This window comes from Cololabis saira, chromosome 13 (genome assembly GCF_033807715.1).
Source record: "Cololabis saira isolate AMF1-May2022 chromosome 13, fColSai1.1, whole genome shotgun sequence".
NCBI lineage: Eukaryota > Metazoa > Chordata > Actinopteri > Beloniformes > Belonidae > Cololabis > Cololabis saira.
The window spans coordinates 34,100,090-34,121,756 of record NC_084599.1 but is presented as its reverse complement, the minus strand read 5'-3'; the positions used below and the strand labels follow the sequence as shown (position 1 = coordinate 34,121,756).

Here is a 21,667-nt window from a genome sequence, read left to right as displayed (position 1 = left end):
GTTATTGATTGATTGATTTAAATCTTTATTTCGAGCATACAGGAAAAAAAAAAACAAAAAACAAAAAAAACTATTTCACAAAACAAAAAAAGAATACAAATAAACAGTCAAAATCAAAGGGAAATAATAAATTATGACATGATGTATATAAAAATAAACTTATATTTCCCAAATGAAAAACCTGGTATGAAAAAAGAAAGAAAGAAAGAAAGAAAGAAAGAAAGAAAGAAAGAAAGAAAGAAAGAAAGAAAGAAAGAAAGAAAGAAAGAAAGAAAGAAAGAAAGAAAGAAAGAAAGAAAGAAAGAAAGAAAGAAAGAAAGAAAGAAAGAAAGAAAGAAAACCTTTATTTTAAGATTTTAAACACAGTCAGAACATTGACCATGAACAATACAAAGTCTGGCATCAAGTAAATAAGCAGATACAATACAAAACATACATTGGATGAAGTCAATTACATCTCTCCAAATTCCTTCAATTACGTTAGCTATTTGTTTAGATTAGTAATTAGAAAAAGAAAGCAGCAGTTTTGCCTCCATCTAAAGGGTTAATATCTTTGAGTTGATTGACAGGCCCCTCAGCCAATCAGCTGTCAGATTCTGCAGACGCCCGCTGCGTCGCTTTCGGGAAGGGGACATTACTTGTCAGGAAGGGACGGCAGCAACAGAAGGCACTTTCTTTCCGATTAGGCTTCTTTTTAACATCACAAAAAGCTGTGGAATTAACGCTTGGATAAAACCCGTGTTTTCAAGGAAGTTTTGACATCAAACCGACGACAATAAGACACGTAAAAACCGCCAACTAAGCGAAGATATCTGATGCTCTGAAACGAAACGGAAGTAACTTGCCAGCTGTCTGGCGACGCTTGCTTGGTGAGGAAATAACTCTTTATTAAAGGTTTTTGTCTTAATCAGCCCCTTAAGTCTAGTCAGAATGCATATATCGTTTACGATATCCCCTGTGGCTGTGTACTTTAACCTGTTAAATGTGACCACATTTCCTATCCTGCTACTGCGCAACTGTGGCGCAGTAGACGCAGCGAGACGTGGATTAAATGTCATTTTATTTATTCTAAGACATAAGACAATTTATAAAATCTATACAAGATCATTATTGGATTATATGATGGATAATCCGTTGTAATCTGGGGTTCCCCTATGCCCTCACAAAACAGCCTGCTTAATGAAGTAAAGACTAACAAAAATGCTTTTTCAGGATTTATGCAAGTGAGTAAACTGTACTAATAATATATTTGCCTTCAAATTTAAGCCATATTGTCTTTGCTTTATGGACAAGGGGAAGTTGAGAAAGTGTAAAGCTAAAAAAAAAGAACAACAACAACAACAATAAAAAAAAAACCCTAAAAAAAACCCAACAACAAAAACGAAAGTGAATTAAATTCAGATGATTGAAGTGGTCACTGTACTGGAGTGATTCTCTTAGTAATTAGATATCAGTGATACCAGACCCTCTGTGGATGTGGGGGCTGCACCTTATTGTGCTGGGACCAACATGCTTAAAAAACAGCCATAATGAAACATCATTACATCATTTACAAGTTTTAATGAAGGGAAACTGTGAATATAAACATGTTCATCTCGCCTGTTGCCTTCCTTTTCTTCCCTGGGGTTCCCCAGGCTTCTCTCTCAAGTGTGGATGAAATTATTAGTATTAATACTAATAATTTCATACATATTAAAAATATGTATTTCACTATTGAGTCCAATAATAATAATGATAATATAATTATTATTATTGGACTCAATAGTGAAATACATATTTTTACATACTGTGTGTATACATATATGTCTATGTATGTTTTATTTTTTGATATGTATATGTATATATATATATACACACACACACACACACACACACACACACACACACACACACACACACACACACACACACACAAACACGGACAATCCAATAACATACCCTAAAAATTAATTGCGTGACTATTTTTGTAAACATTTTTCTTTTGTTTTTATTATTATTTATCTATCTTTTCTTTTAAACTTTTTTTTTTTTTTTTTTTAAGGGAAAATTTTATTTTGTATTTGTGAGATTTAACAGTATTTGCTGTGTTGGGTTCGGATTGAAGGGCTAATTAAACAATAATCTTTGGTTAAAAAAAACAACCAAAAAACAGGGTCTTTCCCACAGCTTCCGTCTGTTTACTTGTGATACATTGAGTTGAATAAATCAGGAAGAAGACATAAATCCATGAGAAAGGAAAATATTACGATTACTATTTGGAATTGGATAGTTAACATAAAACATTTACATTATTAAAGAAGGTGAGTGGTTTAGCTTCCGTAAGGTTGACTTTAGTTTTGAGCCTAACCATCACTTATTCGTTCCATCTCAAACCATGAAAGGACATTGTTTGTCACAGCTTTTCAAAGCTGTCCTCTTCTTTCTAGTTTCTGTGAATGTACTTAGATGTCTTTTGGAGCTTGAAAGATGAAGATTTTTGATAATTACATCAGATTTTAGTAGGAGGAAAGATGGAGGCCCACTCTCTGGTATTTAGATGACTCTGGTTATCACATATTGACCTTTTCATGCGATTTACAAAAAAAAAAAAGAAAAGAAAAGTGGGCTCTGCAACGCCAATGCTTTAGCATCATATTTTTTCACCACACTTTCATTTAAGTGGTTTTGCAACTGTTTTGATGTAATGTGAAGAAAACGGAGACGCAAGATGAACATTGAATTAGTAGTAATAATTTGAAAAAAAGGGAGCTTTATAGTTAAAACATACCAGGTAATTAACTTAGTCAATAAGTTGAATAATCAATAGAGAGTTGATCTGTTAATTGGTGTATTGCCTAAGTCCTCTATAAAAGCACACTGCAAAAAAGTAGAAAAGTTTTGTTTTCTTTCCTCCATTATAAGTTTTTTCTTTGCTTATACAAGAGTAATAGTTCAGTGGACAACAACAACAAAAAAGAACAATCACCTTGTGGTGCCGGTGTTCAACCAATGTGTTGATGTAACAACTTGTTAAGAAATGAATCTGCAGGTTAATGAAAAAAATAAAGCACAAAAAAACGTGTGTGTTTGTGTGGGTGGTTGTAGGCGTTAGGTTTTCAGAGTGGCAGCCATTATTGTGCCAAGTGGGATTGATTAGGTTTAGTATTTCACTCGTGTCGTATTTGGCATTTCAGAGGAACGTTGTCATTGTTTTTCACATTCTTGTTGGCCTGGTGTTTAGGCCTGAATGTTAGTTTGGAGAAATAGCAATTTATTCACCAATGTAACGCAAGTCTTTTTAAAGAAACACCTCACACACACTTGTAATAAAAAAAACAAACTCATACACTTAAAAGCACAGCAAAGCTGTATAAATGGTAACATGGTAACAAAGCTGTCCTCTTAAATGGTAACACTTATATAGCGCTTTCCCGCTGCGCTCCTACAGCCCCAAAGCAGGTTACATTGTAGACATTCACCCACACACACATTCACACACCGGTTGTCTGTGGACCTGCCATACAACGGCACTTGCCTGACAACCGGGAGCAAATGCGGATTCAGTGTCTTGCCCAAGGACACTTTAGTGGACACAGGAGGAACTAGGGCTCGAACCACTGACCTTTAGGTTCATGGGTGAACGTTCTACCAACTGAGCCACCTACCCCATATCAAACTAAAGTAGACTAGAGTAAAACATTAAGAGTTAATCATGTGTGAAATTGTATTTATTTATTTGCTAAATTTGCTAATTTTCTTAATATCCTGGTATATGTTTAAGTCTATATAATGTGTTATATGCAGCATATTGTGTATTTAATATGAATATGTATACTGAAGACAAAAAAAACAACCTTGGAGATATTTATATTACCATGTACTTAAAAATTAAAAGCAGAATGAAGGAGGAAAAATAGGAGTTTTTGAAAAATATAATTTTTCTTCGATAATTTATGAATCGAATAATAATACGGTTTGTTATTAGCTTGGGTAAGCTTTTAGTATTTGATGGGGATAATCTTGGCTGGTTATACTTGTAAAAATATTTTGTGGTTGTGGTCAAATGTAAGTGAAATAATGCGCTGATATTATTGATAGCTTTAATTGTATCCAACTCAAACTCCATCCATCCATTTTCCGCCACTTATCCTTTCCCGGGTCGCGGGGGCAGCAGTCTCAACAGAGATGCCCAGACTTCCTTCACCCCAGACACTTCCTCATGCTCTTCCTCCAGCTCTTTTGAGGGGAGTCCGAGGCGTTCCCAGGCCAGCCGAGAGACATAGTCTCTCCAGCGTGTCCTGGGTCTTCCCCGGGGTCTCCTCCCGGTGGGACATGCCTGGAACACCTCCCTAGGGAGGCGTCCAGGAGGCATCCGGTACAGATGCCCAAGCCACCTCAGCTGACTCCTCTCAATGTGAAGGAGCAGCGGCTCGACTCCGAGCTCCTCCCGGGTGACCGAACTCCTCACCCTATCTCTAAGGGAGCGTCCAGCCACCCTGCGGAGGAAACTCATCTCGGCCGCTTGTATCCGCGATCTCGTCCTTTTGGTCACTACCCAAAGTTCATGACCATAGGTGAGGGTAGGTGCGTAGATTGACCGGTAAATCGAGAACTTCGCCTTTCGACTCAGCTCCTTCTTCACCACGACGGTCCGGTACATCGACCGCATAACTGCGGACGCTGCACCGATCCGTCTGTCAATCTCACGCTCCATCGTTCCCTCACTCGTGAACAAGACCCCGAGATACTTGAACTCCTCCACCTGAGGCAGGACTTTTCCACCCACCCGGAGAAGGCACGCCACCCTTTCCCGGTGGAGAACCATGGCTTCGGTTTTGGAGGTGCTGATTCTCATCCCTTCCGCGTCGCACTCGTCCTCAAACCGCCCCAGCACATGCTGAAGGTCCCGGTCCGATGAAGCCAACAGGACAACATCATCTGCAAAAAGCAGAGACGAAATCCTGAGGTTCCCAAACCGGATCCCCTCCGGCCCCTGGCTATGCCTAGAAATCCTGTCCATAAAAATTATGAACAGAACCGGTGACAAAGGGCAGCCCTGCCGGAGTCCAACATGCACCGGGAACCACCAACTCAAACTATGGGCTTTTATTTTTGTAGTGAGTTCTACCAGTTGATAAAACTGATTAGTTATTGTCTGTATGTAGAATTGTATATGATTGATCTAACTACTGAACTATCTTTTCTAGCTGGTTAATCTTGAACTGGAAGGTAAATATGATTTGCTTACAAAAGGGCAAGGTTAAATACACTTGGATGGATCTTACATCTGTTTTTGAAATGATTATAGTTAAGTTAAAGGTTGTTTCAACATTTTTACTTCCACATATTACAAGAATTGGACTAGTTGCTAATGCTTATTATATGTACTTATTTTTTAAATGGCTGTTCATTTTGAATTTGATACTAAAAGTTTGTTTCAGTAGAAACAAAGGCATATTTGCCAGCATTCTTTTAACACACATTTTTAAGTTTGGGAACTGCTGTTTTGGATGGCCACATGTTTTTCTGTTCATATTTCTTTATTTCATAACGTGCTAACCTGCTAATATGTAGTGGAAATGATACTTTATTGATGTGGACTGATATATGTCTGATATTATGCTATGTTAACTGACGCTGTATCAAGGTGAGAAGATAAAGGTGTCAGTGCTTACTGGCTTCAGAACGGAGTATGATTACTTTTATTAATAATCTTTCACCCAACTTGTTACCCAACCTCATGCGCTAACAATTTGATACATGTGGTGATGCATCTCTGTGTGTTTTATCCTTCAATTACTATATAATGACACATTTTCGTTGATATCTTTAAAGGAAAAAAAAGCGGTTAAGCTGTTTTCACACGTGTGCTACTTGTGTTCTTTAAAGTGTTAAATTAAGCCTCTTTTTGTCACCAATGTTTTGGTTAATGCTCTGTCATGGCTTATCTTTCCGCTACTGATTTTAGGAAATTGTACGTTTTGGGTGTCACTGGTAATACATGAGGTGGTGGCTTAGATGATGAAAAAACATGAATTTGTTCTAGCCTCATTAGCCAGTCACTGGTTTTAACAAGTCAAGCGTTTAGCCACTTTGGTCCACTGGGTCTCAAATGATACTTTACAAAAAATATATATTGAATGTCCCTGGACTGCTCAACACTAGGAATGTCTTTTGAAGAATTATTTTAGAGCCACGCACCTATTTTAAGATAAATATAGTACCACAGTTGCTTTGTTTGGCCGGCGGCTGCTTTGTTTCTCTTATTCTGGCAGATCTGATTGAACAGATTATTCTAGTGTCTTATATGAATTACCTGGCTTACTTCCCTAATCCCTTTGTATTTTCTTTTGCTTAATGCCTTTTTTCCTCTCCTGTTTCTCATATAGTTCACTGTAAAAGCAGATGTTCTGTGGAGCTCATTAGATAGAGAAAGATAGAAACAAATATAAAATGGAGACTTGTATTTGTGCAGTCCACAATGAAGATTCAGAACATCCAGGAGTGAAACCTGCAGCCCAGAAAGCTAAGCCCCACGTCATTGGCCCTCCAACAACATAGTAACTGAAAAAACATTAGGTTTCTCTGTCAGCCCTGATCTGAAACCGGTTGAACATTTTTGGAAAGATGTGAAAAATACTTCAAGCATGAGACAACTGCAGCAGTTAGAGCCAAAACGTGGCTCCAGATACCTGTTGGCAGTTGCAGAAGTCTCTCTGAGGGATTCAGAAATTGTTTGTTGGCAATGATTGGGACTAAAGGTTGTGAAGTAAAATATTTAAGTATTTTGTTAGATGTGACCTAAGTATCCCCCCATTCAGTTCAGCTGTGCATAAACATAAAGAGGGTGTTTTTTGCCTGTATGCTCCGCCGCCACTCTAGCCTTATAAAGTTTAGATCACCCTCAACAAGTGTCACCAGAGGGGCTGCTAGAGGTGATTGTGAGATCCCATTCAGGAAAACTGTATTTGGTCAATCAGTTTTTACCTACAGGGCAGCTAATGAGTGGAATACAACCCCTCAAAACATAAGAGTCCATCTCATACAGCTCATTTAAGAGAAATCTAAAGAAATGGCTAATTGACAGCCAAATTTGTCGACACCCTTATCCCTGATTTACGTGTAGTGCATGGTCTTTATGCTTGTTTTTGGTGTGAAATGTATGTTTGTTGATACGAATAAATACTGGCCTTGTTTGATTGGGGGATGTATATACATTCCTGTGTAGCGTGTGTGTGTGTGAGGGGAGGAGTTATGTGTACTGTTGTTTTCTAAATATTGTACCTATGACATGTATTTGTTTTTACTGTAATTTGTTGCTTTTATTACTACGCCTTGTTTTCCTTCTGGCAGCGGGACTGCCAATGGAAATGAGCCTTTTGGCTACAATTGAGTGCATTTACATTTTTAATACGTTCATTAAAGTACATTGTCCCTCTTTTAACAAATAAATGCAAAAGAAAGAAAGAATGGGCATTTTCTCCAGGTAGTGCATGCCTGCAAGAGCAAAAACTACTGTAACAAGTTTAAAACCAGATATCCAAATGCGGCAACCATCTAACTTCTGGATTGAGACTGATGTGGAACTAAGATTTGTTGCAGTTCTCCCACATTGGGTGCTGGAGGTTGGCTCCAAAACTGAGTCAATCTCCATTGACTCCCATTTTAAAATGTCAAATTTACAGCAGAAATAAACATATTTACAGCCTTGTTTAAAAAACCTTTTCGGTCTCAATTGTTCGATATCTCATGCACAATTTCGCGCTTAGCAAATTAATTACCCCCTTTTTTTTTTTATCCCAGTGTCCCTAAATGGGACAGTCAGTTATGATTTTGCCGTCGAGTCAACATGTTAAACTGTATACTTCGTAAATCTCTGGAGGTATTTCGGTGGGGATCCACTGAAGGAGCTGAAAGCCAAAGTTAACTTCCGAGCAGCATGGTTGCACCTACTATGAAGAAAAAGAGGTTTCAAAACAACTTTTCAGGAACCAGAGGGTCACATGACCTAATGCTTCGTCCATTATTTTTACAGTGAGTCAGTTTACAACTGCGCAGCAAGAATCTGTTTTCCATTTGTTGGTAAATCTGCCAGTTCTTCCCACTGAACTTATGGGCTTTTGCTTGTGATGGAAAGTGAGCTGACTACAGCTTGGCTGATGCAGTTTTTTTCTGGGCCAGTACTGAGGCATACTTATTTGTTTTTTCACAACACTTCACAGAAAAGTGTTGTATGAACAATAAGGCTGGGTAAAAACAATGTATTTAATTCAAGTTTTGCTATTTCGATTAATAGGGCATGAGATCGATTTTATTTATTTCTCTTTCTTTCTTCTCCCCCCATCTCGTTAATCCCATAAGTCTTCGTGATGTCAGGTTCAAGTGCACGAGTGTGCATACACAAAATAGCCGATAAAAGTAAAAGTCCACGGAGCAACCAATCCTAACTCAAGTCATTTTTGTGCATAGTTGCCGAATCTCACACATTTATATACCGTATACTGAAAACTTGCATTTTTACATAAATGTTGAATTCCTGAAAGACAACATAAGACATAAAGTTGAACATCAAATAGCGAACATAGGATTTACCAAACCGTGACATCCAAGACTAGCGCTAGCTTTTCCGCTCTTACTGCTTTTCTAGCTACAACCACACTAGTATATTTTTTCATTTGAAATGGGGAATCTGTTTTTGTTACACCTGACATCCACACTCTTACAATTTTGGTCTTTTGATCTTTGAAAAATGTAAAACGTTTGGTCTGCTGAAGGCTCACATTTCAGTTTTTTAACTCAGCTCATTAGTTATGTAATCTGAGTGAATGGCATATAAGCTATTTGGAAACAATGATCTAGTTGAACATATTTGCTTTATGAGGGAAAACATCTCCTTTTTTGATTTGCCAAGCCTGTCTCATGTGACTTATCCCAGGAAGGGATAAAACGCAGACCTTTTATCGTTAATGACAAAGTAAACAGTGCTATGTTGATGGAACAAGTGCAGCTAATGTTTTTTTCCCCCCTCATTTTATCACCTGGTGCTCCTACCTAAGTCAGTCCTGGGCATTGCTCCCTCTACCAACCCCGGGAGTCTCCTCCTTACTTGAGGAGTGATATAGTGGTAAAGCCCAGGACTGTGTGCATGTTTTTGTGAGCGTAGCTCACATTAGCTACCCAAGAGAACACGGGAGAACATGCAAATTCCACACAAAAAAGGCCCTTTTGCCAACCCCACCCAGGCTGTGGGCGCTGAAGTCATGGGGGAACTTTAACACGCACTCAGTGCCCATAATGTCCCCGGCAGGAAATGAACCCAGGACCTTCTTGCTGTGAGACGGTTGCACTACCAGCTGTGCCACAGTGCCCCTCGATTTTGAAAAAACATTTTTTTTTTGAGAATCCCTTCCATTGCCAAAGCAAAATTGTTATTGTAACTAGAATATCGATATCGTATCAACTTGGGACCTAGTGTATCGGAATCGTATCGGGAGGTCAGTGATGATACCCAGCTCTAGTTGTCTTTGGCATTAGCTGTTAATCACTCAAAGTTTGTAATGACGCTGCAAATACTTTCCAGCGCAGAATAATCAACAATGAGAATTGATAAGAAAAGAAAACCTGCAGCAAATACTTTCCAGCGCAGTTTTGAGCCTTTTTGTGTTCGTGTGAGCATGGTTGGACATGTGGAACATGTAAACGGGTTGTAATTTGGATAGAGTTGGAAGGCTACCATGAATGTGGACCACTTGAAATGACATTTTACAGTGAACATGAACTAGTAGGCCTGGGTGATGAACCAAAAATCTACAGTTCCGACATTCACCGGCGTCAATTTTCCCATATCGGTAAATTCGGTGTTTTGATCAAAATAGAAAACGTATTTTTGTCTGTTTTGACTGTGTGTGCTGATAGTCTATTTTCATTCCCCTTTAAGGCGGTGTACAGGGTGTGTGTGTGTGTGTGTGTGTGTGTGTGTGTGTGTGTGTAATCATGTGACTCCACGCATCCAGTCTGAATGAGAATGGAAACCCAAGAAAATGGCTGGTTCAAACGAAGAAGCGGCTAACATAGCTGCAGATAAAATAACAGGGCTCTCAAGTATTGAGATTGAGAATCGTGCGTTGCAGGAAACTTCAGGCGCTATCACGCCACACATGGTATTTCTCACGCTGAGAAATTAACTTCACCGCACAGTAACTCCAACAACCCATTCAACAAATGAGTTAACAGACTACGCTGCTCTGCGCTGAGTGTTAGTTTCAAATAAGTGTCAGGAGACTCATTTGTGGGTTTACCGTTATCGAGGTAAAACTGCCCAATTTATCGTGATATTGATTTCAGGTCATGTCGCCCAGCCCTATGAACTACGTAGTGTGTTTGTAGCTTCTGTTGAGCAAAGCAGCCGCCTGGGTGTGATTTAGCATTCACAGTTTTTCACGTAAATTCTGTCAAAATCAAAGTGGACATTGTCAAAGATGATTTTTGCTAACTGTTTCTGTCGGTTTCGGAAGCAACATGGCTGCGCCCGCACAAAGAAGAACAGGCCTCAAAACTCAGAAACCAGTGGGTCATGTGACCTTGTCCATTGTTTTATACAGTCTATGGTGCAAAGTTAACACTTCCTGTTTTTAAAGTTGTGAAAAATCTTAGAACCAGAGTTGATTCTCATGTAAAATTGTCACTCAGGATATGAAGAAAACCCAAACCACCTCTTATACTTGTGGTCAATCATTAGTTGTGTAATCTTGAAACGTGACATCAGCCATTTTCCTCAGAACAAAGGAAAACAGACGAATAGATGAATGTGGAGCTGGCTGTGGTAGAACATCGTTTCTTGAATTCTGCTGTTTCATTTCTTATGGTTCAATTACCACATCACAAACTTTTCTGAAGGACATGTTCATGCTTAAAACATACTCACAAAAATACAAAAGTATTTAGTTAGTTTTACATGGTGAGAGGAGGAGTGTCTGAACGAGTCACTGTATGACACAGAAAATGACTCACTGGCAAACTCTTCTCAAGAAATTCAGCCGCTAAGATCAAGATGAGTGGAATGTTAACTGTTAGATGGGTTGCTCCACAGGGATCTGTTGAAAAATGTGACTTTTGGGATTGATTCACAAAAATGAAAAGTCACTGCTGGCTTTTATAAGCTGAAAGATTATTTAAATGTTTTCCGTTTAGGCTTACTGTGAGAAAATAATTCTTTCAGAACAGAATTATACAATGCCTTTTTCAGCTTAGTATGAATAAAGCAAGAGCTATGGCAGGCAGGACTGAACAGTGAACAGATGAAAAGAATTGATCTGAACTTGGTATGTTGCTTACTGTTCTGCAGTTAGTCTACATCGTCAGAGATTTGGCAACATATGTTTGTGCATATTTTCTAATGTGGTGAGGCATTAAGTTTTTGAATAGATCATTATTGTTTGTTGCAAGGTCATAGGTTTTTGTTTTGACGGATCAATAAAGTAAAAGTATGGATGTATTTGAATTGATTATATACTGTATAGTGACGCTGGATACAGAGTTGTTGTCATGGGTGTGTGAGTTAATCGGGATCCAACTGACTGTTATGTATTATTGCTAATTTTATCATATGATGATGATATACAAGCCTTCAAAGGCTAATATTTTTCAACTACTCGATTTAAACATTTTTTGGGGGGAAACAGTGTATTGTTGTTGGCATATGATTATCAAACCAGGCAATATCAGTTCAAGCCAAACCTTAGGGCTGTTCGATTTTGCCTCATTTCTCTCAAAATCCGATTTTCGATTACGATTACGATTATTTTGTGAATTGACAAAAGGCAAAGAAATTATTTCAAATATGCTGTTTTTTTATTGAACATTTGCCCCATTGGGCTTTAAGTGCAAACTTTGCTCTTATTAAACCAAAAATAAATGAATAAAGTGCAAAACTCTGTAAAAAAAAGTTGAAAAGATATAATAAAATATAAAGTTTTATCTCTTAAAAAAAAATCAGCAAATCAGCACTTGCAAACATACAGTAAGTTATATTTCCAATTAAATAAAACAAGACATTTTCTAAATAAACTAAACTGGGTCTTTGCATGCTAAATAATAATGCAACCCATGAAGGAGGTAGAGGTGTGTAATGTCACTCATTACATTTGCTATTCACATTTGCAAGTTTTTTGCAGCCCGGTGGCATGTTACAACGCCCCCTCCTACACTAAAGAGCCTCTCCCATGGGGCACTGGTCGCAGGTATTGAGAGGTATTTCCATCAATCATTTAATATGGTATCAATCATTAATATAATAATAATATAACAAGGTAAAAAAAAAAAAAAAAGTGAAAAATCGATTTTACGATTTTCACGTTTTAACATCGTTCTAATTACATAATCGCGATTACGGTTTAAAATCGATTAATCGAACAGCCCTACCAAACCTTTTAACGTCCAAAGGGCTATACCATCACTCTTTATTAGTACTTTACTACGACACACAAAATCTTCAGATAAAAGCTTAATGGTGTTAATGATTCTCATTCTTTTTTTCTTGTTCATCTTTTCAGTTCACTTTTTGGGGGATCTGAATGCCAACTATATGGGTGATGGAGTTGGGCAGGCAACTCTGTTTGAAGATGCGGAAAAACAGGAAGGCCCAACACACCTCCCTTCCTGCTTCCTTTTTGGGTCTGGAAATCCACTTTTACGTTCCAGGAAAGCAACCGCTGCAGTACTTGAAAGGGTGCTACACTGCTGAGAAGCTCTGTGTGGCAGCTGCCAAGAGCTGCGGTGAGTACTAACCTCTTGTAATAGTTGACAACATTACAGCTTATTGATTCACCTAATGCTTATGTCAGTGATGGATTGCTCTATAGATTTTACAGTGAATATACAGTTGTCTGTGGCACAATTGCAGAATCTAATGGAACAAATCATCTGGTTTACATCTTTTTTGTAAAGATTTATCTTTCATAATGATCTCTCATATGAATGTAGACAGAAAGATAGACATTTATTTTAGAGACAATTTCATGATAATCTTGGGGAATCAATAACTTTGTGAAATAGTAATGGCACATCCTAAACAATTACATCCACAATTCAGTAACTATAACTGGATTAAGGCTCACCGAAGAGGAATGAATAACTATTACAATGTTATGATTTTAGGTGGCTGATTGTTAATATTTTTACCTCTCTGTCCTTTTCAGAGATTTCTCCCTTGTGCCATAACCTGTTTGCCCTCTACAATGACACAACTGGTGCTTGGTATCCTCCTAGCTATGAGTTCAAGATCTCAGATGATACAAATATCAAGTTGCACTATCGCATGAGGTAAGAATGATGTCACAGCAGTGGTGGACTAGTCATTTACACTCCGTTTGGAGCTGAAGGTTTTAATTTTCTAAGTGGGAAAAAATGACGCACTTGTTTTTGGTCAGGAGCTTCCTTGTGAGTCAGAATGCTGGGAAGAGAAATTTGAAGGAAAAGTGGATAGTGCATGCTCACCAGACTTCCAAATCCTGCTCCCTGCTTGTTTTGTTGATAGTGGAAGTAAAGTTTTCTTAAGAAGTAAACAAATATAGAAATAGGCCTACTCTTAACAATGTTTCAAACATGGTTTATAGCTGCTCCTGCTCTCCTTTAAACATTGATGCGCTTGTTTATTATTTAAAGTCAGAAAACAGATGAGAAGCTGGATCAAAACAGAGTTTGAGACAAGAAGAAGAAAAAGCATACATTTGTATAAAGTAATGGAGAAAACAAAGTGGAATTGACTTACATTCTTTCAAAACTTATCACACAACAATATAAATATGGTGAAGATTTCTAAATTCACCAACTTTGTTCTCTGTAAGTTGCTTTGGATAAAAGCGTCTGCTAAATGGTAGTAGTAGTTTCTCAATTCTTGGTTTATTACTTTTCCATTTGATAATACAGACGTGGGACAGTTTTTTTTTCTTCTCATAAATATTTTAGAACCATGTTTTCTGGCAGCTATATGAATATGTGCAGCTTAATTATTTTGTTGATTTTCTGTCACTATAGTACATCCTGAGCTATGCTCCACAATATGTAAACAGGATTATTAATGGAGTATCCTGCGTGCAATCCTCATGTAAATGCCATTATAAAGAAAAAGATCAATAATACTCCAGTTCATATTAAAGAGGCATGGAGCTCATGCAACGTTATGGTGAAATGTTTAGTTTATGTGAAGTTATTATAAAAACAGGGCGTGTCTGAAGGAAAAAAAAATAGATATGAAAAAGATTCAGGACTGTTATGGCCTGAAAGGCTATATGGGTGACATAATAAAGACAGATTGTTTGAAGAAAAACCACCTAGCAGATGTGTTTTTGTGTTGGAGATCTTTAGTTCTAGTTTAGTTTTTTGTTTTAGTTCTTGAATGGCAGTAAACTAGAAGGCAGCTGTTGCAGTAGTTCTGGTCATATTGTGTCTATATATCTTAAATGGAAAAAATAAAGGTCGATTGCACCTTTTTTTTGTTCTGGTTGGGATGCTTTGCTTATTTAGAGATGTTATTGACATTCTTCTACTTTTTCTACTACTTGTACTGGTAACATAATTATAGTATAGTTTATAAATGCTAAGTCATCATGTTTGGACATTAGTATATTGCTGTGAAACGGCGCTAAGTTCCTCCTGAATTAATCTTTTCACGATAGGTAGAAATGTATGTAATAAAGAAAAAGACTTTGTTGTTGTGTCAGTTGCACTTCCTCTTTCTGTGCGCTTTGCTTTGACAAAAACTAGTAGAGTGAAAAGTGTGTGCGTGTGCATGGAGCCTAACTGTAGTGTGTGTGTGTTTGTTAAACCCCTTGCTGCAGGTGGCTTGCACTGTGTTGCAGTGCAGGTACCCAAACAAGCTCTGTATTGTGGCCAGATCCTAATATGTTCAGTATTTAGCATAAACAAATGTTTTACACAAATCCACGCGCAGGGATCAGAGCGACACAAGTATTAATTGTCCATCAGGTCACAAGGTTGGACTGAGAATCCTTAGCAACTCTTTGAGCTTATTAGGACCACCACCAATTATTATATTGGCTGTTATCTAGTATGTTGATTTTATTTTCGTCAACTAGTCAATGATTATTTCTGTCCTGCCCTCCAGTATCACAAGGGCTGTTGCAAAGTAGCAAAAGGTTCTCTGTAGGTTGTATCATTACAAACCAGAAACATTTGGTGATATTGCTGAGTTTTTATACAATGTATCAACGCTAAAATTTCTGTGTAGCACGGCGAGTGCTACGGGGCCCGACCGACAGGACAGAGAGGACACGGGGTTTTGTGCACGAACACCTTTATTTCCAAACACACCAACACATGTGTTTTCAGCTTCAGTCCGCCGCCCTCTTGCTGCTGTGCAATAGGGCTGGGTGATATGGACCAAAAGTCATATCTCGATATTTTCTAGCTGAAAGGCGATACTCGATATATATCGATATTTTTTCTGTGCCATAATTGGGGTTTCCCCCAAAGCATTATAGCATAGCATCTCTGTTAGCTTCATTTTTTTCTGAGGCAAACCCTTAAAAACAGTCAGTTTTAATACAAAGCCTCGTGCCAAATGTCACACAGGTTCCTTTATTAACAGAGGTCTGCACAATATCAAAATGTATAAAACAAATGAAATAAAAATAAACTGCCTGCATATATAGAATAAAAATGCTTCTTGAATAAAATAAAACAAATATCCCTTTCCTGCATAACAATTAAATTAAAATACACTGTGCAATTAATACAATGTAGACAGTAACAGGCAGACTTTTCCACTGAGGTTGACAGTTGTGCAAATAACAAAACATTTGTGTAAATCTCAAATAAAACATTCAAGTCAATTTTTCACAAAATAAGCTATATCAAAATCATAAAAAAAAAAAAAAATTTTAATCGATATAAACGATATTGTCTCGTACCATATCGCGTTTGAAAATATATCGATATATTAAAATCTCGATATATCCCCCAGCCCTACTGTGCAGCCACTTCTGATGAAGGCAGGCAGGGTGGAGAGGTTGATTGGGAACACCTGTTCCCAATCACCTGAGTGGCTGCACCTCCACCCTGCCACATTCTGCATCGACAAATTTTGGTGATTATTTACGTCGGTTAATCATTGCAGCCTTAAAGGTCATACCTCAGAGTTGAGCTGTTGTCAGCATTCTTACAACATCAGTGCAATATACTGATGCTGAAACAATCACCATGTTTAACTCCTTATTTTAAGGTGTGTTTATTATGTTATTTTTTATGTTCCTTTAATCTAGCAGCTCCTTCACGCACTGCTCTGAGGTCCAGGACACACAACGATCAAAGGGCTATATTTCCTCCCAAATGTTTGTGTAAAAACCTGGCATAATTGTTTTCTTTCTCTCGAAACAGAAAATGGGTCCAAACCTAAAGGCGACATACATGCTAATAACACAACTTTTATGTTTGAATGAAAAGTAAAAGTAGGCTTAAAAAAAGGTAGAGACAGGTGTTTGTGATCTATATGACTACCCTTTATTTACTGCTTTAGAGCACTTATAGCTGGATTCTGTTCTAGTTCAGTGTATGCACATGGAAAAAGCTTATATTTGATTTGAGCAGAATTATATCACTTTAGATTTCAACTTTTGCCTCTACAACATCATTAATTGCAATTCTCTGTAAAGCTAATTAAGATCCAAATTCAGCCAATATAAATGCATCCTTTGGGTTTTTTATGAAAATATCCAATTAACAAAAATATGAACTTCTAAATCAACATATTAGAGCATTGTAGAGGACAGTCAAGTTGTTTATGGAAATTTGAGCTTTAAAAAAATGAGATCTAGAAAAAAAATAACAACTCAAATCCAACCACAGTTCTGTAACCCTGTTCTTTTTGTCCGTCTGTCAGGTTTTATTTCAGAAATTGGCATGGCACCACTGAAGGAGAGTCGCCAGTTTGGAGACACTGCATCAGTAAACTGAGAGGACAAAACACACAGAAAATACCAGAGGGAACACCTCTACTAGATGCTGGTTCCCTGGAGTACCTGTATGCCCAGGTATGTGCTTGCAAGTTTTAGATTTAATAAACCTGCTCATTGGAAGCAGCAGCCACTGAATAATGCACTTGACTGACTCCTGGCCATTTCTGTCTTATTATTACATGTCTACGGCTCAGGTCAAAGTTGGTCGTCCTAAGGATCTATCGAACATTTACTGAAAATACTGAATACATTATTTATAAAACTTTACATAGTAAGAACATTTCTCGAGGCAAAAGCCCTTATTTGGTTTGCTTTTGAATGTAAAATGAATATACGTTTTCTTATATGGAATGTTTTGAAAACTGAGTTGTCAAAATGATCAGTGCAAAAGTTATTACCTTCACAGTACACACAAGCATTCAGTTAGCTTTCAAACATCAACTGAACAGTCGGTAGGCATTTGAATTATACTTAAAAACCTCCACGAGCAAGGATCATGGCACTTAAACAATTGGATGAGAGAAAATGCTCTTAAACTCTGGTTAATAAATTATATCAACATACCAAACAGGAAAGAAAACAGTCTGCAACGATAATAGATGCGTATCTGAAGATTAAGGTTAGCTCAAGGTGTGGACTTCATATTTGACATAGAAATATTTTAAGGGCTTGTTTTCACTGTGACCTTTTGATGTTATCTCCCATGAACTGCATTCCTGACACAGCAGTACAGTAAAGTTTCCTCATGTTGTGGATGAGCTGGGTAACTCCTTTGGTCTGCTGAAGCACATGCTTTTGGTTGGCAAAGAAAGGGAGAGGCCGTGGAGCAGAAAAGCACAGCTCCTCTGGTGAAACGTGGTGGGAGCATCATGGTGTGGGTCTGGTTTGCTTTTTCAGACATTATTCTGAAGAATAATGCAAAGAAAGACTTTTAAAGCCAGCCTAGCTTTAAGTTGCCATTGAAGCTACCAGACAAACAATTACTCCAAAATTTTGATCTATATTGATCCGTAGTTCCATATAATTGGAACAATTTTCCCTTAAAGAATGGGCCAGGAGATCCATGATGGGACATGGGCCCTTAGTTATGACCCACCATAGAGACTGTTGTCAGTTCTATTGATTGTTAATTTTGAAGGACTATTTTTTTAAATTTTGTTTTAAAGCAGCACAATGTAACTTTCAGCTTTTGTTGAGTTTGGCGGCTCCTTTGGACAAAAGCGGTAGTGCTTTACCAGTAGTGTGGAAGGGTTCCTACCATGCACCTCAAAGTTACATAGTGCCAGTGAAGGTGATACAGACCCCCCAGATCATGACAGAGGTTCATTAAACCTGTTGGAAGTTGATGTACCATCACAATGACTCTGGAAATATTATATTAAGGTGGAAAAGTTACGTAGTGTCGCTTTAAACAAAGCCTTATTTGTTAATGGGTTCGATGTTTTTTCTTCTTTAAAAAAAAAAAAGAAAAGTATATTATTCTAAAAACCTTTACATGCCGTCATATTTCCTAGTTGAGTTTCAAACCTGTTTGACAGAAATGTAGAAGTTCACCATCAATTTCACCGCGAGGTGAAACTTCCTTAGCTGCCGTAGGAAGTAAATCCTACGTATTAGTATACAGTACAGACCAAAAGTTTGGACACACTTCCCTGTTTGTTTGAATGAGAAGGTGTGTCCAAACGTTTGGTCTGTACTGTATATGGTTAGAGTTTCAGTTTTCTATAGACTGTGACTATATAAATATCTTTTGCACAGGGTCAGGATGACTTCCAGACAGGCATGGTTCCACTGAGGACTTCCCAGTCAGAGGCAGAGCAACACGAGATAGAAAATGAGTGTTTGGGGATGGCTGTGCTTGCCATCACTCACTTTGCCATGAGCATGAATATGCCACTGCCAACTGCTTCCCGTGAAATCAGGTAATAACTCCTACACACACACATAATGGAGCATCTGTTTTTATAAATATTCTTCTAAACAGCTCTTTATCACAATAAGCTAAACTGGAACTCTGAACTAGTTCAGCATCTGATTCTTGCATCAGACAAGCTTATCAAGCCACACTAGACTAAACTGAAGTGGCCACACCTTCAGTATTTCCACCTTTGACCAACTAGGTGCAAAATGTAAAACCTTGACACATCTACTTAAAACATGCAATCTCACTTTGCTATGACTTGGGGGAAAAAAAGAAGAAAAAGAAATATCCCCAATGGCTCAATCCCATTTTTAATTACAGTACAGACCTCATTGCTAACGTCCTTCTCTTCATAATCATCTAAATATTTGAAGCATATGCAGGACTAACATTAATGACCGCAGAATTCTCCTTTGAGTCTAAAAGTGAATCAATCTCTCTGTCTAACTCCCACCAGTTACAAACGTTTCATCCCAGAGTCCTTGAACCTCAACATTAAGCAGCGGAACATCCTGACACGCATTCGCATCAACAACGTGTTCAAGAAATTCCTGAGTGAGTTCAACAGCGGCACAGTCAGGGACAGTAAAATCACGGCGTACGACCTGAAGATCAAGTACCTGGCCACACTGGAGGGGCTGACCGGCAACTTGGGCTGTGAGCTTATCGAGCCCATCGCGCTCAACGTGGTGCAGGAAGGAGACCTCTGCAATGGAGCATACTATGGTAAGAATTGAGTCGATAGTGAGGCCAGATGCAGTGAGAGGAAAACAACATGGGATCTTGTCATGAAAATCTGCACAATGCACGTTTTTCATGTCCTGGTGCAATATTTTAGTCACCTTTTTAAGGTTTTTTGACATGTGCACCTGTGGTGTTCCTCTCACAGTTTTGAAAGTAACGTATATTTACATTTTGATTTCATCCACTTTTAAACTAAACAAGGGTTGGGAAATGTTGGTATGAAAATAATTTAAAGGAGACCTATTATGAAAAACATGTCTCTTTTAATATGAGAGCAAAATCTTTTAACATTTTTTCTTTAACAACCTGTCGGAGTAGTAGTATGATTTAAATGTTGAATAATGATATAATAATACGTTTTTAATTTTTTATCCTGATAAATAACTTAGTATTTTAAAATGACCAAAATATATTTCTAAGTGGGTTTATACAGACTTGGATTACTGTACTCTATTAGGTGTGTTATTATGATTTTTTATTTATTTAACCTGTGCAAATATAATTTTTACAACTGCATATCCTCAAAGAAGTTTCGCACCCCCCAGAGATCTCTGGCGCCCCCCCAGGGGGGGCCCGGACCCCAGGTTGGGAGACACTGCCCTAAAGGACTCCTCTCAGTCCTGATTACGTAACGCTGTGAGCAATTCATCTTTGCAAGAGGAAGTTAAGAAAAGGTGCAAATGTCTGGTTGTCTTGTGCTTTTAAACAATGACAACCTTCAAAACATAAATAGTTAATACTTAAAGGAACATTCTGTTAAATCAACCCTCTGTCTATTATTTAATAGTTAGGGCTGTGAACCTTCGTTAGGGACCAAAACAACATGAATCCAAGCTTTTGAGTCAGAACTGTATTTGTGTTAAAGAAAAATGGCAATTAAAGTTGGCACAGGGGGGACTACACCAAATAAAAGTGCTGTTTTAAGCTTCTAACATCTGACATAAGTGATTTCAGACAAAGTAAGGACATTTAAAGGAGGACTTATTATGAAAAACACGTTTTTTCTTGCTTTAACATATATAAAGTGGTCTCCCCTCAGCCTGCCAACTCAGAGAAGGAGGAAAGCAACCAAATTCTGCAGTGTCTGTACAGCCACCCGGATGAGCCATCTAGTCTGATGTGGCTTCTACGAGCCGTTCAGATTCTGCTCCAGTCGTTACGTAACGACGGGAGCGATTTACTGGCGATTTACAACAACTCCGCCGGCCTGAGCTTCCGCCATTTTCTACGTGTCATTCAGGCAGCCAATCAGCACAGAGCCTCATTATCATAGCCTCCCCGCCCACTCAGAATCCTGCATAGATAATGAGGTTAGAGAATGGGATGATAAAGACATGACTCAGAGGCGGAATTTCTCATTTATTTAGCAAAAACAATCAAAAGCTTGTTTTTAAGACATTCAAAGACTGTTTAAAATAGCTATTAGATGCCATAATAGGTTTCCTTTAAACACTGACCTATCTAAATTTTCTTTCATGGTAAATATAGAATAACTTCAACTAAGAAGAGAATTCGCAAGCTTCACTTATGATGTATTTTCACAGTAAAATGTTATTTATATATATATATATATATATATATATATACCGTATTTTCTGGACTATACGCCGCTACTTTTTTCATAGGTTTTGATCCATGCAGCTTATACAAAGGTTCTATTCTGTGGATTTTTCTTCCACCACTCGGGGAGCTCTAACCAGAATTGGAATCAAAACTAAGACAAAATAAATGCAAAGAAGAATACGCTGCTTCTTCTTTAGCAGATAGAAGTAGGTAGAAGCAGATTTCAAACAGATAAATAGATAAATAAATAAATTTCGGTTATTTTCTCTTCGTTCTGTCCCGCTTTAATCAGCAAAGTTGCTGCCGTGTTAAAAGACACTGTTAGGAAAGGATCTATTTAGGTACAAACATGTACATCATTTACAGTTAAAAATCCTTCTGTACATGTAGTAAATATCTAATCTAACAACAGAAATATCTGCGGCTTGCATATCTTTTTTTTTATTAAATAGAGCAGATGCGGCTTATATGCAGGTGCAGCTTATAG

At 37.8% G+C, this 21,667-nt stretch overlaps 1 protein-coding gene across 1 annotated transcript in view; it reads left to right on the top strand.

The window, feature by feature from the left end:
• Nucleotides 1-624: 624 nt before the first annotated feature.
• jak1 (Janus kinase 1) overlaps nt 625-21,667 on the top strand; it is a 44,110-nt gene continuing 23,067 nt past the window's right edge. The window contains exons 1-6 of the mRNA XM_061738723.1: nt 625-869; nt 12,531-12,753; nt 13,176-13,299; nt 16,877-17,027; nt 18,711-18,874; nt 19,331-19,599. Coding sequence (XP_061594707.1) covers nt 12,552-12,753; nt 13,176-13,299; nt 16,877-17,027; nt 18,711-18,874; nt 19,331-19,599 — 910 coding nt within the window. The 5' untranslated portion in view covers nt 625-869; nt 12,531-12,551. The remainder of the gene's footprint in view (nt 870-12,530; nt 12,754-13,175; nt 13,300-16,876; nt 17,028-18,710; nt 18,875-19,330; nt 19,600-21,667) is intronic.